Source organism: Artibeus jamaicensis, unplaced genomic scaffold (genome assembly GCF_021234435.1).
Source record: "Artibeus jamaicensis isolate MK-2021 breed Jamaican fruit bat unplaced genomic scaffold, CSHL_Jam_final contig_466, whole genome shotgun sequence".
Classification (NCBI taxonomy): domain Eukaryota; kingdom Metazoa; phylum Chordata; class Mammalia; order Chiroptera; family Phyllostomidae; genus Artibeus; species Artibeus jamaicensis.
Window position 1 is genome coordinate 12,793,646 of NW_026521844.1, and position 22,210 is coordinate 12,815,855.

Below are 22,210 nucleotides of genomic sequence, written 5' to 3' on the forward strand. Positions count from 1 at the left end.
TCAAATGTGAGTGGGATCTCATCCATTTTGGAGATTTGGGACAGCTCTCAGCTGTAAGTCTTTCAAAGACTAATAATCTAAGATGAAATCCCAAAACTTGATTCTCATAGGCTGCTAGAAGTTTTGGGGCAAGTTTCATTCATGTCATTATGCTCAAACCTTCTCTCTTCATAAAGCTGAAGCACCATTTAGGTGTCCCTGAGAAGTCATCAATGTTTTTTTCTCATGTAATCCTTTTACCTTCTTCTTGTATCATCTTGGTCGAAACAGAGATCCCAATTGGATGCTTCTCCAGAATCCAGGTCTTCGCCTCCTGCTCCACCTCTGGCCACTTTGGAGGTTTCCCTCGCATTGCCTTCTGTCTTGGCCTCTGAAGAAGTTTTTCTGCCTGTTGCCTCCACAATCTGATAACAGTCTCTGTGGGAGGAGGTCCAAAATGTCTCACAGCAGCTCTGTTGCCATGCTTTTCAGCATATTTAATAACTTTTAGCTCAAAGTTTGCAGTGTAAGAAAAACATTTTGACACTTTCCAAGGGATTTTTCAATAATTTCTCTCACCTACAGTGCATGAAGAGAAATGTCTCACTGTTCACCCTATGCTAATAAAGTCGACATCATCTGTTTTATCAAGTGGCTAATAGTCAGCTTCATCTATCTTACTCTGTGGATAACAATATGTTGGTCTTCATTTCATTTTGTTGAATCATTGGCTGAAACTGCTTTCAATAGAAGTTTGTTGCAAATTCAACAAAACCAATTATTGTGTTTCAGGGTATTACTTTGCATACAGATATTGTTATTGTTTTCTAGAGTTACACTTTTAATTTATAAGCATAAATAAAAGAATTAAAAACATTTACATAGATACAGAATTAGTACTTCCCATGTAAAATGTGCACCATTATTTTTCCCTCAAAAATTTGGGCATAAAACTGCACATTATAGCCCTGGCTGGTGTAATTCAGTGGATTGAGCATAGACTTGCGAACCAAAGGGTCACTGGTTCAATTCCTAGTCAGGACATATGCCTGGGTTGCGGGCCAGGTCCCCAAGAGGGGACATGTGAGAGGCAACCGCACACTGATATTTCTTTCCCTCTCTTTCTCCTTCCCTTCCCCTATCTCTAAAAATAAATAAAATCTTTTAAGAAATACATGCATTATACATGGCAAAATACAGTAATCCCAATCCCAGAAGTTTCTTCTTTATTGGATACTGACAAACCAATTCAAAAGTTTATAGGGGAAGGCAAAAGACCCAAACAGCCAATACAATATTGAAGAAGAATAAGAAAGTTGAAGAACTGACACTACTCTACTTTCAGACTTACTATAAGGTGACAATAATTAAGACAGTATGAAATTGGTGAAAGAAAAGACAGATAGATAAATGGGGCAGAACAGGAAGTCCACAAGCAGATCCACACTAATAGTCAGTTGCTCTTTGACAACAGAGCAAGGGAGAAAAGTCAGTTTTTTAAAACAAATGGTCCCAGAACAACTGGACAAACCAAAAAAATGAATCTAGATAAAAGAGAGCTTTATCAAAATTACAAAGGGCATTTTGAAAATTACATAGCTAATATCCTACTATACTGAAAGCTTTCCTCCTAAGTTAGGAACAGGACATGGGTGTACAATTTGACCAATGCTATTCAACATTTTACTGGAAGTTCTACCCAGAGCAGTTAAAAAAGAAAAATAAAAGGAATTCAAAGTGGAAGAAGTAGAACTATTATCTATTCACAGATGACATGATCCTACACACAGAAAATCCCGAAGAGTCCGGCCAAGATGGAGGCATAGGTAGACACACTGTGCCTCCTCGCACAACCAAAATAAGGACAACAAAATTCAGAAACAAAAAAACCCGACCAGATCTGACAGAAAATTGAACTGTATGGAAGTCTGACAAACATTCATCCAGACAGATAAGAGGGGTGGAGTCAGCGGCCAGTGGAGAGGGATCTCGGCAGGAAAAAGTGGTGGCTGGTGTCCCGGGTACTCAGGCAGTGGCTGGCAGACCCCAGGCACCTGGTGGCAATGGGCAGACCCAATGAGGCACACAAGAACACTGGCTGACCGCAGTCACACACTCATGCGCAGATAAACCAGATGAAAATGGGCAGCAAGACAGACCACACATCCCAGGGCCCCAGTGCCGGGAAATAAAGCCTAAAAGCACTGACTAAAAACACCTGTAGGGGGAGAGACTCCCAGCCTCATGGGAGAGTTTGTTGGAGATACCCACAGGGTCCTAGAACGTACACAAGCCCACCCACTGAGGAACCAGCAGCACAAGGGCCCAGTTTGCTGGTGGAAAGTAGCAGAAGGGACTGAAATATGAGAGTGGAGCAAACACCTAAGGCTCCACCCCTCACTATGTAACAGGCACAACCAGACACCCCTCCCCACCAAAAAAAAAAAAGGCTCAAAAGGAAGAACAGATCAAAGCCCCAGAGCCAATACATGTAAGTGACCAAGAGGTAGCCAACCCATCAGATGCACAGTTCAAAGCACTGGTAATCAGGATGCTCACAGAATTGGTTGATTTTGGTCACAAATTATATGAAAAAATGAAGACTACACGAAATGAAATGAAGCAAAATGCACAGGGAACCAAGTGATGGGAAGGAAACTGGGACTCAAATCAATGGAGTGGACCAGAAGGAAGAAAGAAAAAAACAAACAGAAAAGAATCAAGAAACAAGAATTCAAAAAAATGAGGAGAGGCTTAGGAACCTACAGGACATCTTTAAATGTTCCAACATCTGAATTATAGGGGTTCCAGAAGGGGGAGAGGAACAGCAACAAGTGGAAAATTTATTTGAACAAATATTGAAGGAGAACTTCCTCAATCTGGCAAAGGAAATAGAATTCCAGGAAGTCCAGAGAGCTCAGAGAGTCCCGAAGAAGGTGGACCCAAGGAGGAACACACCAAGGCATATCATAATTACATTAGCCAAGATTAAAATGAAGGAGAGAATCCTGGAAGCAGTAAGAGAGAAGGGGACAGTCACCTACAAAGGAGTTTCCATCAGACTGTCAGCGGATTTCTCAAAAGAGACCTTACGGGCAAGAAGGGGCTGGAAAGAAGTATTCCAAGTCATGAAGATTACTCTGTCTAGCAACACTTTCATTTAGAATGGAAGGGCAGATAAAGTGCTTCTCAGATAAGGCCAAGTTCAAGGAGTTCATCATCACCAAGCCCTTATTATATGAAATGTTAAAGGGACTTATCTAAGAAAAAGAAGATAAAAAAGGTGAACAGTAAAAAGACAGCAAACCCACAGTTATTAAGAACCACACCTAAAACAAAAGCAAACTAAGCGAACAACTAGAACAAGAATAGAACCACAAAAATGGAGATCACATGGAGAGTTAGCAACAGGGGATTGGGAGGAGAAGGGGGGAGAAGGTACAGAGAATAAGTAGCATAGACGGTAGGTAGAAAATAGACGGGGAGGGCAAGAATAGCATGGAAAATGTAGAAGCTAAAGAACTCATGACACATGGACATGAACTAAAGTGGGGGAATGTGGGTGGGAAGGGGTGTATAGGGTAGAGGGGAATGAAAGGGGGGAAATGGGACAAGTGTAATAGCATAATCAATAAAATATATTTTAAAGAAAAAGAAAATCCTAAAGAATACCCAAGAAAGGTACTAGAGCTAATAAATTCAGCAAAGTTGCAGGCTACAAGATCAACATATAAAAATTAGTTGGGATTCTTTGTAAACCAGCAATAAACAGTACAAAAATAAAATTAAGAAATCAATTCCATTTGTCATAGCATTTAAAAACAATAAAATACCTAGGAAAACATCTAACAAAGGTGAAAGGTTGGTACACTGACAACTATAAGACATTGATAAAATAATTTAAAGAAGACCTAAGTCGATGGAAAGACATCCCATGTTTATGGATTAAAAGACTTAATATTGTTAAGATGTCAATATTCCCTAAGCAGTCTACAAATCCAATAACAATCACTATTAATATTCCAATAGCCTTTTTTTGTAGAAATAGAAAATTTGATTGGCAAATTCAAATGGCATTGCAAGGGATCCTGAATAACCAAAACTCTTAGAAAAAGAACAAAGTTAGAGGACTCGTACTTTCCAATATTAAAATGTATTGTAAATCTAAAGTAACCCAAAGTGTACTGTACTGGCATAAGGCTAATACCTCACACTCACCTTATGCCAGTACCATACAGACCAATGGAATAGATGTAAGAGTCTAGAAATAAACCCATACATTTAGGGCCAATATTTTTGACAAGGGTGAAAGACTATTCAATGAGGAAATAACAGTCTCTTCAACAAATGGTTCTGGAACAACTGCATTTCCACATGCAAAAGAATAAAGTCAGAATGCTACCTCACACTATAGTAACAAGAATTAACTCAAAAATGATGAAAGACCTATTATGAGCCAAAACCATAAAACTTTTAGAAGAAAAAAATAGGTAAATCTTTATTATCTTGGACTAGGCAATGTATTCTTAATTATCACACCAACAGCATGAACAAAAAAGAATAGAGAAATTTGAATTCAACATAATTAAAAACTGTTGTTTTTTAAAGGCCACTGACAAAGATTAGAGAAATAAGAGCCATTGTGCACTGCTGCTGGGAATGTAAAATGGTGCAGTAGCTGTGGAAGTCAGTATGGCAGGTCCTCTAAGAGTTAAGCATGGAATTATCATATGACCCAGTAACACCACTCTTAGGTATGTCCTCAAAAGAACTGAATTCAGGAACTCAAATATATACTTCCGCACAAATTATCATTGCAACAGTACTCACAACAGGTAAAAGGCAGAAGCAACCCAAGTGTCCATGAGCAGATAAATGGATAAACAAAATATGGCAAAAACCTAGGATGGAATTTTATACAGCTATAAAAAAGTGAAGTTATGAAATATGGCACAGCATGGATAATCTTTGAAAATATTATGTTTAAGTAAAATATACTGACACAAAAGGACAAATACTGTATTATTTCACTTACATGAAGTATCTAGTATAGGCAAATTCATAGACGAAAGATATATTAGAGGTTACCAGAGACTGGAGGGAGCCGGAAATGGGATGTTATTGTTTAAGGAGTACAGAGTTCCTGGAGCAATGAAAAGTTTTAGAAATAGATGTTTCTATTAATACCTCTAAATTAAAATGGTTAAAATGGCATATTTTGTTACATACATATCAGATTAAAAAGAAATATTAAAAAAAGAATCTAGACACAGACCTTACACCATTCCTAAATAATGACTAAAAATGGATCACAGAATTAAACATAGAAGGCAAAATTATAAAACTTGGTAAGATGAATTTCATTAAAATTAAAAACTACTCTAAAAGCAACATTGTTAGAGAATGAAGGACAAACCAAACACTGGAAAAAAAATATTTGCAAAAACCTTATTTGACAAAAGCCTGGTATTCTAAATACACAAAGAACTCTTAAAACAGTAAGAAAACTAATAATCTGTCTTAAGTTGTTTTGGGATATTATAACAAATACCAATGGTATAAAGAACAAATATTTACTCATCACAATACTGGAGGCTGGGAAGTCCACGATCAGGGGGCTGGGCTGGCCAATTCAGTTCCTGGTAAGAGCTCTCTTGCTTATTTGCAGATGGCTGCCTTCTTGTGGTATATCTTCACATGACAGAGAGATATCTCTAGTATGCCTTCTTATGAAGGCACTAATCCCATTCATGAAGGCTCCACTTTCACAACCTAATTACCTTCCAAAGGTCTTATCCCTAAATATCAACATATTGGTTATTATGGCTTCAACATACACATTTTGGAGGGATACAAACATTCAGTCTACTGCACAACCCGATTTGAAAAGGGGCAAAAGATTTCACCAAAGGAAATGTATGGATGGCAAATACAAATAAGCATATGAAAAGATTATATCTAATTAAGGTAGGATATATCACTACACACCCATTAGAATGGCTATAATACAAAACACAGACAACACCAAATGTTGGAGAGATCTCTCATTTATTAATGTTAGGAATGCAAAGTGGTATAGCCACTTTGGAATAAAGTTTAGCAGTTTCTTTACAAATATAGTCCTACCACATAATCCAGCTATCATCTTCCTTGGTATTTACCCTAATGTGCTGGAAACTTGTGTCCACAAAAAATGTACATACAAAAGATTATTGAATCTTTATTATTAATTGCCAAAACCTGGAAACAAACAAGATGTCCCTCAATAGGTAAAATGAATAAACATTCTTTGCTACAGCCAAACAATGGAATTATTATTCAGCAAAAGAAAAAAGCGAGCCTTCAAATAACAAAAAAAGCCATGAAAAAACCTTAAATGCATATTGCTATTTCATGATATTCTACAACAGACAAAACTACAGAGACAGCAAAAAGATCAGTAATTGCTAGTGGTTTGTGGAAGGGAAGGGAGGAGCAATTTTTAGAGAAGTGAAACTATTCTCTGTGACATTTTAATGGTGGATAAATAACATTATACATTTGTCAAAATGCACAGAATTGGACAACACAAAGAGGGAACTCTAATGTAAACTATGTTCTTTAGTTAGAAATATATCAATATTTATTCACCACTTGTAATGAATGCAGCACACTAATGAAAGATAGTATTAGGGGAAATTGTAAGAAGGGAGGAGCATATGGGAGCTCTCTATACTTTCTATTCAATTTTTCTGTAAACCTAAAACTGCTTTAAAACTAAAGTCTATTAATTAAAAAATAAACAAGTTTTTTAAAAGAAAGGAGAAATGTGTTATTCAAAATGTTAATGTCATGAAACACAGAGAAATGCTAGCAAGTCCAGATTAAAGAAACCTAAAGAAACATGGCAATTACATGCAAAAGTGATACTAGATTGAATACTATACTGGATGAAAAAATACTTTAAAGGAATCTTATTGAAACAATTGACAAAATTGGGAAAATGGCAATGAATTAGACTAAAATAATCCACCAGCAATGTTCTAAATTTGGTGAATTCAATGCAGCACAGTAAAAGAATCTCCTTATTCTTAAGAAATACACACAAAAATATTTAGACATAAAAGGTCATGTTGTATGTAACTTACTCTCAAATCATTCAGTAAAAGGTTTTATATAGGTACATGCATAAAGAAGAAGAGAGAGAACAAAAATGATAAAGCAATAGGTTGACTAGTGGCCTCTCAAAATGCATGTCTACCCAGAACCTGTGAATGTTACCTTATCTGGACATAGGTTTCTTCCAGAATAGCCAAGTTAAAATGAGGTTATACTGGATTAGGGATATTTGGAAGCACGCGCGCACACGCGCAAAAGTCTGGTGAAGATGGAGGTAGAGATTGCTGTTATGCTGCCACAAGCCAAGGAAAATCAAAGACTGCCAACAAGCACCAGAAACTGGAAAGAGGCAAGAGGCAAGGAAGAATCCTTCTAGAGCCTCAGGAAGGAAACAATATTGTCAAAGCCTTGATTTTGGAATTCTAGCTCCCAGAACTGTGAGAAAATAAATTTCTGTTGTTCTAAGCCACCTAGTTTGTGGTACTTTGTTATAGAAGTGCTATGAAAACTAGTATAGCAAGTAATAGGTGAATCTGGGTGAAAGGTATATGGGTGTTTTTTGTACTACTCATGCAAAGTTTTTTGTCCTCTTAACAGTCTTCCTCGGAACAAAAGCATTTAACTTTGAAGCAAAGTATTTTTGTAAGTTTGAAATTATTTCTCAAAAGGTTAAAGAAGAATTCAATAAGGCCAAGGACTTTTATAGACATTTTTCCAAATAAGAGAGACATATGGCCAATAAGTACTTAAAAAGATGCTCAAAATCACTACTCATGAGGGAAATGCAAATCAAAACCACAATAAGATACCACATCCCATCCATTAGGATAGCTATCATTATTAGAAAGAAAGAAAGAACGAAAGGAAAGGAAGGAAAAGAAGGAAAGGAAGGAAGGAAGGAAGGAAGGAAGGAAGGAAGGAAGGAAGGAAGGAAGGAAGGAAGGAAGGAAGGAAGGAAGGAAGGAAGGAAGGAAGGAAGGAAGGAAGGAAGGAAGGAGAGAGAGAAAGAAAGAAAAAAGAAAGAGAAAAGGAAGGAAAGAAGGAATGATGGAAGGAAAAGAAAAGATGACAAATGTTGGTGAGGATAAAGAGAAACTGGGACCCTAGTTCACTGCTGATAGAAATGTTAAGTAACACATCCACTATGGAAAGTGGTATGCCATTTCTCAAAATTAAACAGAGAATTACACTATGATCCAGCAACTCCACTTCTGTGTATATATCCAAAAGAAGTGAAAGCAGAGACTCAAACAGACATGTGTACACCCGTGTTCACAGCAGCCTTATTCACAATAGCCAAAAGGTGAAAGCAACCCAAGTGTCCATTGACAGATGGGTGGATACAACAGTATGTGCATATACATAGAATATTATGAATATTATTCAGCCTTAAAGAAGAAGGAAATCTGACATACACTACAACATAGATGAATCTTGTGGACATAATGTTAAGGGAAAAAAGCTAGTCACGTATTCCACTTATACCAGGTACCTAGAATAGTCAAATTCAGAGACAGAAAGTAGAATGGCAGCTGCCAAGAAGTGGTGGTGGGAGGAGGGAAATGGGCGGTTATTGTTTATTAGCTAGAATGTTTCAGTTCTGGAGATGGACAGTGGTGATGATTGGATAACAATGTGAATGTCCTTAATGTCATTGAATGTAACACTTAAAAAAGGTTAAAATGGTCAATTTTATGTTATCTATATTTTACTACAAAATATACAAGATTATCATATATGTCTGGAAGAGGGGTAGCCTTGACAAATTGATTTTAAAATTTACATGGAAATTCCAAGTGTCAATAATAGCTAAAAACTGCTGAAAAACAAGGTGAGAGAAGCAACTCTTAACAGATATCAAGACTTACCTAAACCTGCCCTGGCTGGTGTGGCTCAGTGAATTGAGCACCAGCCTGTGAACCAGAAAGTCGCAGGTTCAACTCCTGATCAGGGCACTTGCCTGGGTTGTGGACCAGGTCCCCAGCTGGCAGTGTGTGAGAGGCAACCAATCGATGTTTCTCTTACACGTTTCTCTCCCTCTCTTTCTCCCTCCCTTCTCTCTCCTTAAAAATAAATAAAATCTTAAAAAAAAACTTACTGAAACCTATAGTAACTGAAATAGTGTGATAAGGAAGTAAAGAACACTTCTATAGACTCACCGCCATTAGTATCCATCTACCAGGATTTTGCACCCACCTCTCTATCTAAGGCCAACCCACCTATTTGTGCAACAGATCCTATCCCTTCTTTCCTTCTCAAAGACTTTATTGAAGCAACTCTCCCATCTAGTAGCATGTATTTATTCTTAAATAAACTAAGGGTAATTATTTAGAAAATTAAAATACTCACCTTTTTTAAATTTATGTATAGGGAGTTTCTTAAGTTGATCTTTACGAAGTCTGTTTCTTCTAGCTCTATGTCTATCCTGGACAAATTTTGTGATCTAAAAATAAGAGGAAAAAGGAATCATATATTAAACATTAAGTAAAGATGGCCATTAAAATATCAAATATCTTTTAAGTTTCTGGATAGCTGCTGAAAATGACTTTAATTTCTTTTAATCCTAATAGCAATACTAATTAAAACATTAAACTACATTAGTAATTAATTACCCTATTAAATTATCCTTTGAATTTTTATTCATTGATCTAAATTATCCTTAATTTATTCTGATACAAACATAAATAACGTATTTGTTTGAAAAAACACAAATGGTAAGTTGTAGGTTACAAAGAAGATGAAGAATGGGAGAGTGAAATTCCTGTAATTTATAAACTAAAAAATTCGGTGAAGATGTGGAGAAAGGGGAACCCTCCTACACTGTAGTATGGAGTTACCTCAAAAAATTAAAAGTGGAATTGCCTAATGTCCCAGTGATTCCACTGCTGGGAATTTATCCAAAGAAACCCAAAACACTAATTCAAAAAAACGTAAGCACCGTATGTTTATTGTGTAATATTTATAACAGCCAAGATTTGGAGGCAGCCCAAGTGACCATCAATAGATGAGTGGATTAAAAAAAAAAAACTATGGGACATTTACACAATGGAATACTACTCAGCTGTAAAAAAAGAAAAAAATTTTACCCTGTGCTATAGCACTGATGAACTTGGGGAACATTGTGCTAAGTAAAAGAAGCCAGTCAGAGAAAGACAAATACAATATGATTTCACTCATATGTGGAATCTAATGAACAAACTGAATTAACAAGCAAAATAGAGACAGGCTCATAGATAGAACAGGTGGATAGCTCTGGAGAGGGGGTTGGGGGTGGAGGGACCAAGCAAAAAAGAAAAATAACTCATGGACACAGACAACAGTGTGATGATTGCATGGGGAAGGGGTAGGTAGAGTTGGAAGAAGTATAAGGGGAATAAATGCTAATAAAAAAATATAGTAACAATACATTAAAAAATTTACTTAGGACACAATAGAAAAAAATAAAAATAAAAAAACTAAAAGAATTTTCAAACACATACTTATTAGCCATTGTACTTTCAGTTCTAGCAGAAAAATATATAGCATCTTTACTACAAATACTCAGAAATGCTAAATAACATACAAAAGATTTTTAACTATAAATTACTATGTTTGCACAAATAAAAAGGAAGTCCACAGGGCTAGACCCAAATGCCAAAGCAACATCCATCCATAAAAGAAAATTTGACAAATTTACATCAATGTAAAGTACTTCTGTCCTTAAATGACATGGTTAAAAGATAAAAAAGAAGTCACACACTGGGAAAAAATATCTGCAAACTGCATATCTGACAAAGGATTTTTATCCAGAGTATAAAAATAACTCAAAACTCAATACAAAAAGAAGCAACCCAATAGAAAAAAATGGGCAAAATATTTGACTATAAGGATGACAACTAATCACTTAAAGAGATGCTCAACAAATTAGTCAAGAGGAAACAAAAATTAAAATCACAAATACCACCACACACCTATTAGAATGACTAAAATGAGAAAGACTGACTATACCAAGTGTTGCCAAGAAAGCAGAGAAAGTGGCACTCTGGTACACTCACAGCAGGACTGTAAAATGGTGCCACCATGTTGAAAACCAGTCTGGTGGTCTCTCACAAATTTAAACACACATTTACCATATGACTCAATCATCCCACTCCTCCTTATATTTACCCAATAGAAATAAAGGTATGTACCATACAAACACTCCTATACAAAAGTGCATGTCCAAAGCTCATGTCAGCTTTATATGTAAGAGTCAAAAATAATAAACAACCCATCAACCCATTATTATTATTAAAAAATAATGCCCATCAATAGGTAAACAGGTAAACAAAACAGTGGTATGTCCATGCAATGGAATATAATTCAGCTATAAAAAATAAATAAGCAATGTACTCAATAATATTTATGAGTTTCATAATAATTATCCTGAGAGAAAAAAGGTGCATACATAAGAGTACATAATTTATGATTCCATGTATATAAAGTTGTAGAAAATCTATACTGACCCAAAAAGCAGATCTGTGGTTGCCTAGGGTTGGGGATGAGTGGGATATTAAGGGGAAATTGGAAGGGGTTAGAGGAAGGGATTACCAAGGAGCATAAGAAACATTTTGAGCTCATCAATATTTCATCATCTTGATTCTGGTGGTGGCTTTACAGATTAGACATATGTTAAAAACTGGCCAAATGATATAATTTAAATATGTGAGGTTATTATACCTTAATCATACATCAATAAAATTGAAGCTAATATACACAGGGTGGGGCAAAAGTAGGATTAAAAGTTGTTCATATGGAAAATACAGTAATTAATAATTAATAATACAAGAAGCTCTTTTGTTTTGCATACTCACAACTATAAACCTACTTTTGCCCCACCCTATATTTGAAAAAAAAAAACAAACTTTTAAACATAGTGAAAAAAAGACTAAACAAAAACAAATGCACAAGCTCAAAGAAAAGTACACATATGGAACTTGGCACAACCTAATTCTTTTTACATACATGGGGAATGTTTATAAGAGATAACCAAAAAGCAAGTCTTTGGAAATAACCAAATAATCCATTACATACAATGTTTCATGACCACAATGCAACTGAATTAGAAGTCAATGAGGAAAAAAAGATACAGGAAAAATATGTATTTTGAACAGTTAAAATAATTCATAAGTCACAGAAGAAATCACAACAGATTTGAGTTTCTGAGGGGCTTTGATAGTCGGCATACCTCTTCACCTATTGCATTCTAAATAGCTTGAGAAATAAGATGATGAGAGACAAGTGCAATACCTAATTCAGTGGAGAAAGAGATAGAACTTTTTACTGAACCACAGAATTAGATGGCCTTACCCACCCAAATGTACACAAAGACAACTCTGGAATGGAGAAGGCTTTCTCTTCACCCTCCCCTAGAATTGTATTATCAGTTCTGGAGGAGATGAAAACAGGTTGGTCCCAAGAGAAAGGCAGAAGTGAATCAAGTACACCCTAATTTATTCTTCCCCAAGGTACCACACAAATAAGATCCTTCATCTTCCCTAAGACCAACTGAGTGAAAGGGTAGAGATAGGCTAGGACTTACAGTACTTGAGTTCCCACTTCACACAGATGGAAACATCAGAGTCATAAAGAAACATATGTAAAACAATGAAAAAATTTTTAACAAACTATTAAAATAAAAATATTCCTTATCAAAATTTGAGTTACAGCTAATGTGACTGTTAAAAGAAAATTTATAACCTAACTGTATATACTAGCAAGAAAAAAATTTCAAAGCATTCAACTGAACAAGCCAGAAAAAGAAAATCAATATATACACACAAAATAGAAGAAAATAAATAATGGTAAGAACAGATATTCATGAGATAAATAAAAAGGAAAGACTTTAGAATATAAGTTCAACTGGAATGTATGTTGCTTGATATCACAGAGTTTTACCTATCTGTTCAATGATGAATCTTTAGACCCTAGAGTAGTGCCTTATTCATTCTAGGTGCAAAATAAATATTTTTTGAATGAAAAGAAAAAACCCCTCAATGTTACTTCTTTGAAAGGCAAAACAGATAAACTAGCAATGCTGTGTAAGACACAGATGGGTATGAAGAGAACTCAGTCCACATACAGTAGAAATTCTCTTCAAGTTGCTATATGAGTACATAAATATTATAAATCACTTTTTGCTACTGTATTTTATAACAGACAAAATTTCCTAGAAATATAATAAAGAAGTATAAAGTGTAAAGAAGTATTAGTATAAAGAAGTAGACAACCATCTGAATGTCTGGCAACTATGAAATGTTCAGTAGACCTAGATGATTTTATAGGCCAAAAGGCAAGTCACAGATGATTCCAATTTCAGAAAAAAATATTTTAGAAATGGAAAATAAAAGAAAGCTTTAATTTTTCTGAACTAGTTTTATTGTGTCTAATTATATTTATGTTATTTAAAACACTGGGAAATATACATCATCAGTGACATGTGCAGAGATCACATACCCCCTGACAGGGTATAATGAAAAGGGCATTTCACCTCTGATATTCTTTCTAAAAACCCATTAATCCAGTCTAATCATAAGAAAAACATCAGATTGAGAGATATTATATAGGATAACTGGCTAAGGTTTTTAAGACTGTCAAGGTCATGAAAAATAAGGACAGACTGAGAAACTGTCATAGATCAGAGGACAGGGAAAATGTGATAACTACATACGGTGGGGTACTCTAGACTGGGCAGGTTGACGGAAAAACCAGTGAAGTCCATACAAAGTCTGGGTTTGAACTACTGGTAATGTACCAATATCAGTTTCCTAGTTTTGTCAAGTGTACAATGATAATGTAAAATGTTAACAATGGCTAACCTAGACAAGAAATGTACAGAAACTCTCTTTTGCAATTTTTCTATAAATCTTCATGTTATTTCAAAATTACTGAATAAAACTTATTCCAAAATTGTTGAATAAAAATCAGCCCTGGCTGGTGTGACTCAGTGGATTGAGTATCAGCCTGTGAACCAAAGGGTCACTGGTTTGATTCCCAGTCAGGGCATATGCCTGGGTTGTGGACCAGGTCCCTGGTATGGGGCACACTAGAGACAACCACACACTGATGTTTCTCTCCCTCTCTTTCCCTTTCCCTTCCCTTCTCTCTAAAAATAAAGAAATAAAATATTTTTAAAAATCAATAATATTCTTATAACCAAGTAATAACCAATTAGGAAATGCAATTTCAAAAAAGTCTAACAAAATGCACAAATAAATGAAAAGGAACGCCAAAGCATCATGGAAAGACTATACATTTCAAAGATATCATTTAATTTTTATTTTTTTATTATATTACTTATCTTTTTTATTTTTAATATATTTAATTGATTATGCCATTACAGTTCTATTTCCCCCCTTCATTCCCCTCCACCCTGCACACCCACCCCCCCACCATTCCCCCCCTTTAGTTTATGACCATGTGTCTCAAATTCTTTAGATTCTGTATTTCCCCTGCTATTCTTGCCCCCCCCATCTATTTTCTACCTACCGTCTATGCTACGTATTCTCTGTACCTTCTCTCCACTTCTCCTCCTCCCACTCTCCTGTTGCTAACCCTCCATGAGATCTTCATTCCTATGGTTCACTCCTGATCTAGCTGTCCTCTTAGTTTGCTTTTGTTTTAGGTGTGGTTGTTAATAACTGTGAGTTTGCTGTCCTTTCACTGTTCATCTTTGTTATCTTCTTTTTCTTAGGTAAGTCCCTTTCACATTTCATATAATAAGGGTTTGGTGATGATGAACTCCTTGAATTTGTTCTTATCTGAGAAGCACTTTATCTGCCCTTCCATTCTAAATGAAAACTTTGCTGGATAGATCAATCTTGGTTGTAGGTCTTTTGTTTTCATGACTTGGAATACTTCTTTCCAGCCCCTTCTTGCCTGTAAGGTCTCTTTTGAGAAATCTGCTGACAGTCTGATGGGAACTCCTTTGTAGGTAACTGTCTTCTTTCCTCTTGCTGCTTTTAAAATTCTCTCTTTATCTTTAATCTTGGGTAATTTAATAATGATGTGCCTTGGTGTGTTCCTTCTTGGGTCCAACTTCTTTGGGACTCTCTGAGCTTCCTGGACTTCCTGGAAGTCTATTTCCTTTGCTAGATTGGGGAAGTTCTCCTTTATTATTTGTCCAAATAAGTGTTCCACTTGTGGCTGTTCCTCTTCCCCTTCTGGTACCCCTATAATTCAGATGTTGGAACGTTTAAAGATGTCCTGAAGGTTTCTAAGCCTCTCATTTTTTTTTATTCTTGTTTCTTCATCTTTTTCTGTTTGGTCATTTTTTTATTCCTTCTGGTCCACTCCATTGATTTGAGTCCCAGTTTCCTTTCCATTACTACTGGTTTCCTGTGCATTTCCCTTCGTTTCAATTAGTTTAGCCTTTATATGTTCCTCTAATTTGTGGCTAAAATCAACAAGTTCTGTGAGCATCCTGATCACCAGTGTTTTGAACTGTGCATCTGAAAGTTTGGCTATTTCTTCGTTGCTTAGAGTTATGGGCTCTGGGGCTTTGAGATCTTCTTAAGCCATAATGTTTTGCTCTGTTCGCACCTGTTACAAATGAGGAGTGGAGCCTTAGTTGTTTACCAGGGCAGGGCCACTCAGGTGCTGATGCAGGTCCTCCTGCCACTCAGGTTTGTGATGCTGTATGTGGGGGTGGAGTCAGAGAGGAACAATAGCGGTCCCCTCTGCTGCTTCCCGCCGCTGGGGCCTGCACAGTCTGTTTCACTACTTGCTCCTTCCCTGGTTTATCTGCGCGCAAATGTGTGACCAAGGTCAGCCCTCAGTGGGACCGCCCACTACTCCTCAACCTGGGATCCGCCCACAGCTGCCTGCACACCTGGGTCACTCTGGTGGACCTTTCCTGCCCGCCCCCGCTCTGCTGCTAGCTCTGCCTCTCTTACTGGTTTGGCTGAAGGGTTCGTTGTTGTCAGACTTCAGAATAGTTCAATTTTCTGTGGTTTGGCTGCTTTTTTCTTGCTAAAACTTTGTTGTTTTTAAACTTGGTTGTGTGAGAAGGCACAATGATTCCACCTACGCCCCCATCTTGGTGGAAGTATATTCACCATTTAATTTTTAAATTAATTTATAAACTCAGTATAATAATAAACTCATTAGAGGTTGATATGTTCTTTATCAAAAATAAAAAGAACAGTGGGACTGTTTTAATTCTTTATAAATCTCTTTAAATATTTATCTTTATAGAATACAGAGGGATTCTCATAATCTGCTTTTGTCTTCAATTTGTTTTCATACCACATACCATATAGCCTCTAGAAACCTTCACTCTAAACCCTGAATGACAGTGACACAGAAAAATAGTATCTTAGCATTATTATGAAAATAATTCTGACCCTGCAGACCCACTGCGAGTCCTGGAGCCATAGCTTGGTCAGCACTGTTCTGGAGAGAAAATGGACCGTTCCCCTTAACGTTAAGCCCTCAGGCTATTTTTAATGTACATTTTAATATGAAAATTTTCATATACAGAGAAGAGTTGAAAGAATTTTTATAATAAATACCCATATAGACACTACCTAGACACTATAATTAACATTTTACTCTGCTACTTTTTATTACATATCTATCCATCCCTCTATCCACTGATCAATCTTTTTCTCTTAATTTTTTCCAAAGTGAGTTTCAAGTATCAGTATACTTACCTCAAAATACTTCACCATGTATATCACTACTTAGAATTTAGTATTTTTTTTTAATTCTCTTTTCTTTTTAAGTAAAATTTACATACAATGAAATGCACAAAACTTTAAATATACAATTTGGTGATTCAGGCATTAGAACCGCCCAAATCTCTCAAGATAAAGAACATGATTCACACCCCAGAGAGTTCCCTCAGACACATTCCAGTAAATCCCTCACCCAGCCCTAGCCCCCCAGAAGCAATCACTGCTCTGATTTTTTCTACCCAGATTATCTTTGCCTTTTCAAGAAACTGTTACATAAATGGACTCATACAAAAAGCCTTAATGTAATTCTTCTCTTAATACAATGTTTTTTAGAGCCATTTATAGTATTTTTAGAAAGTATTTAAAATCAATTTACCTACCATGAAAATGACTATCAAGATGAGACAGATGCCCACTATGATAAGGAAGGGAATTAGGTAGTATTCCAGAGGAAGGCTAAATTCTGGAACTAAGATAATGTGGCCCCTGGAAGAAAACAAGAATTAATAAATGAAAAAGACTGAGTTGCAAAATTATGATGCTAATCAAAGTCAAATATATTTTCAAAAAGCATTTAGACATTACAATTCAATCCACTAGACACATCACATTTTCTAATTTATAATTTCCAATAACTTAAGGGATGATTTTTCCATTTTAAGTCTATTTTACATATTTGCCAAATTACTTGTCCATATAATTTTAAAAAGCTTTTAGACTGAGTAGTGGAATCAGCCAATCAATAATTACTGTATCCATCCTGGAAGTACATTATTTACTGAATTTAGTAACCTGGACAAAAGTGTGCATATTTTATAGGCAAAATCAACATTAAAATAATGGCAATACCTTAGGTGGTATGTCAATAACAACCCCACCTCAACCAGATTACTGTTCATCAGTTTCCTCTCTGGAAAAGCCACCAACAATAAAAATATGCCCCCTCCTCCCTACAGGCTTTCATAAACCTGTTGTACCAGAGACAATGGACATGGCCCCTGTACTCTACATTATCTGTGAGACATGGAATGGAAAACTGGTAAAGGAATTGTAGCTTCAAAGCTCCAGGAGATGTAGCTTTCTCTCTATTTTCCATCTTCTCCACTGCTTCCCCGGGGGAAAAAAAACTACAAAAATACATATTTTGTCAGGGGAGAGGTGATGAATGCTACATGCCTTATTTCCCTTCATTATTAACATATTATTAGTTACTGTAATATTACTATTATAAAAATTGAAAGGGACTCACGAAATTAATCTGTGCTCAGAGTAGGCACACTATTTGAGTTGTGTGAGCAAATTTTACAAGACAGCAAAACCCTGCATTAGAAAATATCCTCAGTCTAGGAAAGGGTCTGCGTACTGGTCAGTAACATGACTGATTTCTCTGTTGTACTTCTGTGCTACTCAACTAATACAGTGTCAGCAACACTACTTTGTTATCCATGGCTCAGTGATTCATTTAGGCAGCGAAGCCAGGTACTTCGTAACACAAGGATTAAACACAAAATAAAAATTCTCAATTTTATAAAAGAAAATAAAAATAGGTCAACTCCTCCCCTGATATAGAGGTGCTTAGTACACCACAGTACTTAGGAAAAATACCATGAAAGTAAATTATTTCCATTTCAAAGTGACTTTTTAAAATCCTTGCCCATTTATTGATTTTAGAGAGAGGGGAAGAAGGAGGGAAGGGGGAGGAGGAGTGCAGAGAGAAACATGGATTTGTTGTTCTACTCATTTGTGTATTCACTGGTTGATTCTTGTATGTGCCCTGACCAGGGACTGAATCCACAACCTTGGTATATGGGGATGACAATTTAACCAACTGAGCTAACCTCATTGGCTGAACAAATAAAAGGACATACCATGTTCTTGGATAAGGAGATTTAACATCCTAAAAGTGCCAATTCTCCCTAAATTAATTTATAAGTAAAATGTAATTTTAATGAAAATACCATCAGGTTTTTCTGGGGCTACACAATTGCTTCTGAAAGTTCTTCGGAAGGAGAAATCCAAACCCTCACAGACAGCTGGTGCACGTACTCTGGAAAGCAGTCTAGCTTTACTTCTATTTGCTCTGTCTGAGCCTGCAGATTCATCCCTGTCCAGTTCATACCAGATCAATTTGTATTTGAAAAAGGAGATATTTAAACAGCTTTAGTATCTTACACACAACCTCCACGTGAACCCCTAAATATAATACACTCCATGAGCTCTGCAGTTAAGATGGGATCATTGAAGCGGAGTCCTAAGCAGGACCCAGGAAATAGTATTTTATTCTCCTTTCCATGAGTTTCCAGACTAATTTCAAACCAGGTGTCTCAGTCTAAACTTTGTTACAATTACTCTAATCTCCCAATCCCTATGCTTGATACATGAGATATTTGTCTTGCTGTCTGTTTTCATACCAACCCCCCATCTTGGGTCAAACAGCTATCTCCACACTACTGAACCTCAATGGATATACAACCACACATCAAAGCCTTTCTTCCTGTAAAGTAACAACCACATCCCAAAGTCTTCCTATAAATCAACTTTCCAGGCAATGACCTGTGATCAGCCCTACTACGGGATACCCTCACTTTTTCGGACAACTACTGGTCTGAACTTGCCCCTTTCAGAAAAAGCTCACAACCGCCTCACCAAACATCCCACATTCTGCACTAGACAGGCCCATACCTCAGCATCTGTGCCACAACCTGTTCTGCTGCCAGCACAGTGCTCTTTGTTGAAGAATGCTCAAGGTCGCACACTAGCAGTTAAATTTCACCAGCATTTACTGACTATGCTGCCATCGTACCTGATCCTAGGGGCAAAATATAAACAAATGGAGTCCCTACACATGAGAGAGAATACAGAAAGTTTGGAGTTGAAAGAAACAGGATTCTTTGTCCATGAGAATTAAATGACCCATAAAGGCCACAGCCCAGCAATATCTCCAGTTCACCTTGCTACTCAGTACAATAAAAAACAATTCTTTCCTCTGCCCACAATTGTTAAAAGAAACATACATTAAAGCTACAAGCAGAACTATTTCTTACCTGTCTGATTAGGGTAAATCTAAAAATCTGACAACATAATTTGTTGACGACTCTTCAGGAAAAGAGACACTGTCATATACTGCTGGCATAACCCTATGGATGAGAGTTTGCCAATATCTAGCAACATCTGACCTAGCATTTGTACTTCTAGAAATCTATTCCAAAGATAAACCAGCAAAAACATGAAAAGGCTTCTACATAAGGTTATTTACTAGAGCACAACTTAACAGCAGAAGGCTGTAAATAATTCCAGTGTTCATCAACAGGGAGCTAGCAGCTAATGGAGTTCCATGCCTCTATCATAAAGAAATGAAAACTCTATCTTCTCATATGGTATGATCTCCAGGCCATACTGTTAATTGAAGAAAAACAAAATGGGAAACAGTGTTTATGTATTGAGGATGGAAGACAGAGAAGAGATAGGTATTTGTTTACATTAAAAAAAGATAATTAAAGAATAAACTAAAAACTTTAAAAAATTATTACTTTAAGGTAAGGGTAGAACAGGAGGGACAAGGTGAATAACACATATAAGCTGGACATCTCTAGATAAACACTGTCTTATTGGTTACGATTTTAAATTTATATAGAATTATAAAAGTCATAGTGCATATGGAAACACAATCCCTAAAACCTAAAAGCAAAATAATTCAACTACGGTTGTGTTTCCAGTTGACAGCACATGCATAGGAATTATTTCATGTCTTTAAAATATAATTTGACTTTACATCCTATGATATACCTTAAGCAGAGAAAAAACTGTTTGGTTTTTTTTAATCCTCACCCAGGTACATGTTCATTAATCTTAGAGAGAGAGATGAGAGAGAAAGAGAGAAACATTGATTGGTGGCTTTCTATATGCACCCCAACCAGGGACTGTACCAGCAAACACAAGTATGTGCCCTGACTGGGAATTGAACCCACACCCTTCTGGTGGACAGGACAGTGCTCCGACCAACGAAGCACCTGGCCAGGACAAGAACTGTTTTTTATAGATGTTTGTAGTAGTGTTGGTATTGTTCTTCTGAGTCTATTTTGTGTGTATTATGTAATTCAAAAAGAAAAGAAATAATTATATTGGTGTCTTTGAGCACGGAAAAACACAGATGTGAGATCAACAAAGCCCTGAATCTGAATCAGAAGTAACAGTACGCATTTGACAATTTATTGTGTCTTTAGAAGCCAGTGTGTTGCTTAGCTCTGTGCACTGAAAAGCCCTAGAAATAGTGACAAACATACGAGCAATGATCCCCCCTGGTCTTTAAATACCATAACCAATGAAAAGGAACCAGAACTTGAAGAAATGACTGATCCCAGGTTAGGGGAAGGAAAAGAAGAAAACAGGCCTGGAACATCTCCTACACCAAAAGAGGGAGCATGCAAAAGTTCCTAGATGCCTGTCAAAGAAATCAGGATGAAACTTGAAGTGCGCAATGGAACAATGTGAACATCAATAAAGATAATAACAACAATGGACTGAAATAGGTTTGGACTCATGAGTTTGCTATAATACTTATAGCAAATCTATATATTAAATCATCTTTGGAAGATGCTAGCAAACCAAGTCATTTCAAAAAACAGTGAAGGGAAAGAATCAAGTGTTTATCCTGTCTTTCCTAAAGACATTGTATGTCAAGGTAATCCAATAATTGATATGGTACAAGCCATCTTTAGAGAAGGATTTTAACTAATAAATGAAGGAGAAATTATAAAATTCAATTACTTGCACCACAAAGATAGATCCAAATATTGTTTCTGGTATTACATGTTTCATATGTAATGAAACATATAATACCATATATAAAGCATTCTTGCCTTCCCTATTCTTCCAGCCCCTGAATAACTCTAATTGGAACAAACCTCAACATCTAATGAGCAATTTATAGGGAAAATAAGTAACAAAGAAATATTCTAGATAATACCCAAGGATTCAATCAGGAAAGTCCAGACTGTAGTAAATTCACAGGACAAATTAAAAAAAATTAAGGCATAAGCACTATTGCAGTATATGGACATTATTTAGAATATTAAAAATACTTTTTAAAGGATTTCAAACAGTTGGAAAAATCTGAAGACCCAATGTTTTGAAAAGATATATCACATTTTGTCATGTATTATGTGCACTTTTTTGCCCAAATCTTTTAGGAAAAAATAATAGATGGGTAGCACTATATGTGAGTAGTACTAATTCTGTATCTATATAAATGTTTTTAATTCTTTTATTTATGCTTATGCATTAAAAGTATAACTCTAGAAAGCAATAATGATATTCATATGCAAAATATCCTGGAATATGAAAATCAGTTTTGTTTCTAAATATAAATAAATAAGTTAAAAAGTGAATTAAAAAATTAATTTTTCCCCTGAAAGTATTCACCAAAAATGTGGGTGCGT

The 22,210-nt window shown here is 36.0% G+C and overlaps 1 protein-coding gene across 3 annotated transcripts in view; it reads right to left on the reverse strand.

The window, feature by feature from the left end:
• RNF13 (ring finger protein 13) overlaps window positions 1–22,210 on the reverse strand; it is a 134,561-nt gene that overhangs the window by 26,071 nt on the left and 86,280 nt on the right. For all 3 annotated transcript variants that reach the window (XM_037150414.2, XM_037150413.2, XM_037150412.2), the window contains 2 exons: window positions 17,153–17,258; window positions 9,427–9,520 (listed from right to left, as the gene is read on the reverse strand). In XM_037150414.2, the coding sequence (XP_037006309.1) occupies window positions 9,427–9,520; window positions 17,153–17,258 (200 nt within the window). The remainder of the gene's footprint in view (window positions 1–9,426; window positions 9,521–17,152; window positions 17,259–22,210) is intronic.